General features: G+C 38.4%; 1 protein-coding gene across 1 annotated transcript; it reads right to left on the minus strand.

Moving 5' to 3' along the window:
• Positions 1–423: 423 nt before the first annotated feature.
• LOC141443740 (acidic fibroblast growth factor intracellular-binding protein B-like) lies at positions 424–6,183 on the minus strand. Its single transcript, XM_074109093.1, has 4 exons — positions 6,121–6,183; positions 4,572–4,658; positions 3,745–3,843; positions 424–2,408 (listed from the first exon to the last, which is right to left on the minus strand). Exons 1-4 carry the CDS (start codon positions 6,177–6,179, stop codon positions 2,330–2,332), a joined length of 324 nt encoding a protein of 107 aa, XP_073965194.1. The 5' UTR covers positions 6,180–6,183; the 3' UTR covers positions 424–2,329.
• Positions 6,184–6,753: the final 570 nt, after the last annotated feature.

The raw sequence follows: 6,753 nt of genomic DNA on the forward strand, positions 1-6,753 counted from the left end.
AAGCTAAATTTGACCCACTTCCTGTGGTCGGATTGACTTGAAATAGCATCGAATTGAAATTCGGCCGGATTACTTTGGATGACAACAATGCCAGTACAGTCAAAAAAAAGTACAGTCAGCCAAAAAGCTTGTATTGACGCCATTGTTTACACAACAACAATTTATAACTAAAGTACAATTCAATAGAATCTGTCAATTTTCTACATATTTAAGACACCCTATCGTGGGCACACTTGATTATATATGTCCCTGTTGTTGCAATTATCATCTAAAAGGAATCAAAAAAGAATAATAGTCACATCACAAAGCCTTAGGCAGCCCGGTGTTTATATTAGTAGGCTGGAAGTGTCTACAGGATTGTCAGATTCTATTGAATTGGAGTTTAAGTCACATTGTGATTCAGGTATAAAATAAAACAATCGCTAACAATGCATTAGAATATAATTCCAGCAGCACTCAAAAATCAAAACATTCAATTAGTAATAAACATTATAAATAATTTAATACCTACGTAAAAACAATCATTTTTGACTACCCTTTTTTTTATCCATTTTTAGTTTCACAATACAATACAATAATAATAATAATAAATTAATAATAATGATAATAAATTTATTTGTACATAAGCATGTTACAGTTCACTATAATCACTATACAATAATTAGGTTTGTACATGAGAGTCTTTATAGAGTATTCAGCAATTCTGTCCCCTAAACTAGGTATAAAATACCTGTATCTTAGGGGCAAATGATTTCTCCGATTTCGAACATCTTAAATACAATGTTAGGACAAAATGGCAGTACAATAACTTTGACAACTTTTGAATACAAAGACTCTTTATTGTACACCAGACATAGTAAGCGATACAGAAAACAAATTATTTAAATTACAAGGTGAGCAATAGGCGGCCTTATCGCTTAAGAGCGATCTCTTCCAGGCAACCTTTTTCACGCACAGTATATGTATATTATTATATATTACTGCAATGTTCCGCCGTCAGAATGCAGCACCACAAACCGAAAACAGTATTTTGAATGTCTTATAATGTCCGTAGGATGCGACTATATAGTATTACTTCAATTATTTTTTTGGATATATACATAGCTCTATTGTTACTATTGATATAAATATAATGTTATTTTGTTACATGTGTCACGGTGCAGACGATTTTAATTAAATAACAGCTGCGCAATCGCATTTAATTAAATATAGGAAAGAAAATATTTTTAATAGAATGCGCTACTAACGCCATCTAGCGGCAAGAGCTAATAACGTCTGCACCGTGACACATGGCAAGTCAACAATACACGCTGATGATCCCAGCTTATATACGTCCCACTGCACAGGCCTCCTATCAGAATAAAAGGGCTTGGGCCCCCACGCGGGCCCATGTGCGGATGGGAACTACTCACACAACATTAAACAGCTTATGACATGTCATCTGTTTTTAGGGTTCCGTACCCAAAGGGTGCCAATGGGAACCTATTACTGAGACTCCGCTGTCTGTCCGTCTGTCACAGGGCTCTATCTCTTGAGCCGTAATAGTTAGACACTTGAAATTTTCACAGATTATATATTACTGTGGCCGCTATAACAACAAATACTAAAAACGGAATAATGTATATATTTAAGGGGGGCTCCCATACAGCGAACGTGATTGTTTTGCCGTTTTTTGCTTGATATTAATAACGGCTACAGGTAGACGCTTGAAATATTCACAGAATCTTTAGTTGTATAATCACTTTAAAAATAAATATTTCCCATACAACAAACTTGTTTTTTTTTTGTTGCCGTTTTTTGCTAATGTCTAATGTTGTATAGATACGTACGGAACCCTTCGTGCGCGAGCTCGGCTCGCACTTGGCCGGTTTTGCTTATTCCGTGGTTGCTAACTCTATCAGCTGGGCTACAACGAAACACGAAACTCGAAGTTCGTGTCGTGCGGTCCCTCTGATACTTATACTATTTAACACCAGAGCGAGAGAGACGGCACTATACGAACTTCGAGTTTCGAGTTTCGTAGTAGCCCAGTCTCCTTCACCAGTTGCTCTACGGATAGATTGACTTTGCTCTCGATAGATGGCGCTGTGATGTGAATTATCATGGATAACGGTATGCCGTTTTAGCTTATAGTAATCAAATAGAGATGTTGTTTCTCTCTTCGTTATTATCTTTTTTATATATTAATTTTTGCATAAAGTCAGCTCTTATTTGTGCCGACTTTCATGAGTTCGTAGGGGGATCGTAGGGGGGGAGCGGGAACATTTAAGTTTTTCGGGATAAAAATTATCCCACGTCTATCCTATCATGGCAATCTTATACGTAAGGTTTAAGCGTGATACATCGTTAGAAGACACTGGCTTATGACTTTCATATATCGCTCCCACACGCTCTTTAGGTCTGCCTCCCTGGAAAAAACAAAATAAGCTGCATAAAATGACTTTTTATACCCTAGGGCGTAAAGTTAATAATTTCTTCTAACACCAAGGCATTACATGCAAGGCAAAGTTTCTCAATACGTTTCAGTCTGTATGTCGGCGGCCGATCGTAAAATACGCCAGATCACGAAATTCCTAGGCATATCGTGAAATGGCGCCATTCCATGAATTGGTTAAGGGACATCCGCCATATCGTTCAAAACTCAACGTTTAACGATTTGCCTAGTGACGTTTAGGCAGATCATGAAATTCCTAGGCATATCATGAAACACCGCCATTTCATGAGTTGGCCAGTTTAGGCGGATCATGAAATTCCTAGGCATATCATGAAACGCCGCCACATCGGTCCTGGCACTTCGTCGGCTGCTGCCGCGGCACGCTCGCTTCGCTCACTCGGCTCGTGCGATCTTGTCACAATTCAAACTAACAACTCCTCGCTTCGCTCATCATACCTAAATTTTTCTTTTTTTCGGCATATCACGATGTGTTATAGAGTTGAGTATAGAGCTAGGAATATCGACAAATGCGTTGCTCTAATCGATCTGCCGTATCTATTGTTTTTCAGGCACATCGTGATATGCGTGGGCAACTTTTAGGCATATCATGAAATGACGCCATTTCACGATATGCCTAGGAATTTCGTGATCTGGCGGATTTTACGATCGGCCGCCGACATATATATACGCCCCAGTGCAAAGCACAGGCCTTCTCTCAGAATGAGAATAATTGGACGTCATAGTTTAAACTAGTTCTGCCACACCAATGCTTATTTTATAAATTTGATCTGTATGCGTATGTTGAGAACCGGCATTACTTTATTTTGCATCTGTGGTGAAGTGGCAAACTGTCAAGAATGACGCTCAAGGATGACACTTACTGCCACTGTCAAAATGTCATATGTCAGATTGCGTATAGAAATCGAATATCGTAGTATAATCCACGCGTAAATTGTGAAGAATCTAATATTACCAGAATAAAGTCACAGTTTTCAAAGTCAAACGAAAGTCATTGCTTAATTTTCTTGTAATACATTAAACTATATTAAATAAAAAAAATACAGGAAACAATAATTTAAAAAAATTGATTTGTTTCGAAATTGTTTTTAATTTACTATATGTTGTAACTCAACTGTAGTGTCATCGGCAACATTATACATTTATGTTCTATTTCTATGTGATATGGCAACACGTTTATATATAACAAAAACAGTAATGGACTCAGAATGCTTCCTTGGGGTACACCACAGCGGATGTATTTACCTTGAGACAGTTAATACTAATATAAGCGTGCCAAAACTGTTACGTACCTTAACACGTCCATCTGCAATGCGCACTGCTCATACGCGCAGAGGAATTGAGCCAAATCAATTTTGGGCCAGCCGCCTAGACGCAAAGGCTCCACGCATCTGAAAGAGAAACATGTATCTAATAGACTTTGCCAGCGATCTTGCACGCGAAAACATTAGATTGTAAATAATTTATTGAATCAGGCGTTACTTTGCGGAGGTCCATATCAATGAACTAAAAGATTTCCTTGCTCACCCGCGACCTTACGATAGCTAAGCTTATGCAAAATATGCGTGTTCATGCAGTTCCTCCACCTCCACACTGTAAGAACACACACAAATCACACAAACCCATCTATCACCACCACCACACTACACTGACGCGTTTCGAACTCAACCAGAGCTCATCTTCAGAGTGACACAACCGTACACCATGCTACCAGTTGTTAGACTAATGAACCACAACCACCGTTTTAACTTGTCCCTTGTTGTTGTGTTGGACAGCTCTGGTTGAGTTCGAAACGCGTCAGTGTAGTGTGGTGGTGGTGATAGATGGGTTTGTGTGATTTGTGTGTGTTCTTACAGTGTGGAGGTGGAGGAACTGCATGAACACGCATATTTTGCATAAGCTTAGCTATCGTAAGGTCGCGGGTGAGCAAGGAAATTCTTTTAGTACATTAGATTGTATTGAAATTCCGGGATTTTATTTATTATTTATTTATTTGTCATAAAGTAAGTAACAACCAATGCGCTGTAAAATTCAAATTAAACAAAACCAAAAAAAATGTACAAAAAAAACGAATTGGGGATTTTTGGACTTGATGTGATTATGTGTCTGGTTCACTTACTTTTCAAGTAAGTCGATAAAAAGTGATCGAAGTTCTCGACCTCTATGCAAGTTGCAAGCTAAACCGACCAGCGCCCGTGTGTACAGCCTGAAATTAAAAAAAAAACTTGCTGACTATAATTAATCACCTATCGTTTGACCTATGGCCTCTCAAGCTGAGGACCGTGGGTTCAAACCCCGGCTCGCACCTCTGAGTTTTTCAAAATTCATGTGCGGAATTACATTTGAAATTTACCACGAGCTTTACGGTGAAGGAAAACATCGTGAGGAAACCTGCGCTAACCTGCGAAGTAATTCAACGGTGTGTGTGAAGTTCCCAATCCGCACTGGGCCCGCGTGCATCATTCTGAGGGGAGGCCTGTGCCCTGCAGTGGGACGTATATAGGCTGGGATGATGGATGAGATGATAATTAATCAATCATCATCATCAACCAGAAGACGTCCACTGCTGTACAAACGCCCTTAGAACATCACAATGAACGACAACTCGCCACTTGCCGACCGGACTAGACGACCGGATGGCTTAGTGGTTAGAACCTGACTACGAAGCCTGAGGTCCCGGATTCGATTCCCGGCCGGGGCAGATATTTGTATGAATAATACGAATGTTTGTTCTCGGGTCTTGGATGTATTTAAGTATGTATTTATCTATAAGTATGTTTATCCGTTGCCTAGTATCCATAGTACAAGCTTTGCTTAGTTTGGGACTAGGTCAATAGGAGTCAAGTGTCCCATTATGATATCTATCTATCTAATACCTTTAAACGAGCAATTGGTATATATATATATATACATATATATATATATGTACTTTCTTTTTTTAAATTTTAAAGATACTGTTTTTTTTCTACTCAGAATCAATTGTATCGATTCTTTTAATTATTCATCAAATACTTCTGATACTTGTAAAAAAATCGCAAAACTTTTTTATTTTTTTTTAATTGTTTCTTGATTCTGAGTAGGAGAAACCTTTTTTATTATCCAAAAAAAAAGGTAAACTTTTTAAAACGCCCATTTAAAGCAACGAATTGTTCGAGTAAACAAAATTATAAAATATCATACATTACATATAATCATCAGTATAGCAGTCCACTGCTGGACATAGGCCTCCCCAAAGAGCGCTGCGCCCTGTCCTCGGCTAGACGCATCCAGCTTCTACCAGCTCCTTCCGCTAATCTTTTTTTTTTTTTTATTCGACTGGATCAAACGAGCAAGTGGGTCTCCTGATGGTAAGAGATCACCACCGAATAAACATCTGCAACGGGGAATTGCAGATCGTTGCCAACCTAGAGCCTAAGAGGATACCTCAAGTGCCAGTAATTTCACCGGCTGTCTTACTCTCCACGCCGAAACACACAGTGCAAGACTGCTGCTTCACAACAGGATTAGCGAGTAAGATGTGAGCAATCCGGGCGGACCTTGCACAAGGTCCTACCACCTGCAAAATCGTCACTCCACCTGGCCGCAGGGCGCCCTACACTACGTTTGCCAGACGCGTTAAAATAACAATATCTATAATATCATAACTAAATATAATAATAATTTCTTACCTGAAATTGAGCTCTAACTCTTGATAAGACTTCTCCAATAGTTTAGGCTTCAAACGCATACAGATCAAACTGAAAACAAATAAACAATCATAAAAGACCGGACCGGATATATAGAAATACCGGCCAAGAGCGTGTCGGACACGCCCAAAGCCCCAAAATAGGGTTCCGTAGCCATTACGAATAAATTAAGTCGTATTTTTCTAAGGATTTCGTATTTTGTACGGAATCTTCCATAGTTTAGGTATATTTTATACTTAGGCTGCTATTTACTCTTAAACTACTAATAATTCTCAAAACTTAACCGTCTAGTTTTCCTTGAAAGTTGATATACTACAGATCTCCAGGCCCCATCCCGAACATTATGAACTATACTTACAGTGCTTTGCAATGCTATGCAATTTTGAAAATATTTTTAAGGATTTTATTTTATTTTATGTGTCGCTTTTGTATTGGGCATTTAAAAAAAAGTGTACCCTTTCCTTTTTTTTAATTTTGGAAAAAAAAATGTTTTTTTTTTCTACTCAGAATCAAGAGCACAGTCGATTCCGATCGTTTAAAGAAAATTCATTCATACAAAATACTTCTTTCATACTGTGTAAGGAAAAAACGACGCAAAACTTTTTGGGGCATTTT

This window comes from Choristoneura fumiferana, chromosome 28 (genome assembly GCF_025370935.1).
Source record: "Choristoneura fumiferana chromosome 28, NRCan_CFum_1, whole genome shotgun sequence".
NCBI lineage: Eukaryota > Metazoa > Arthropoda > Insecta > Lepidoptera > Tortricidae > Choristoneura > Choristoneura fumiferana.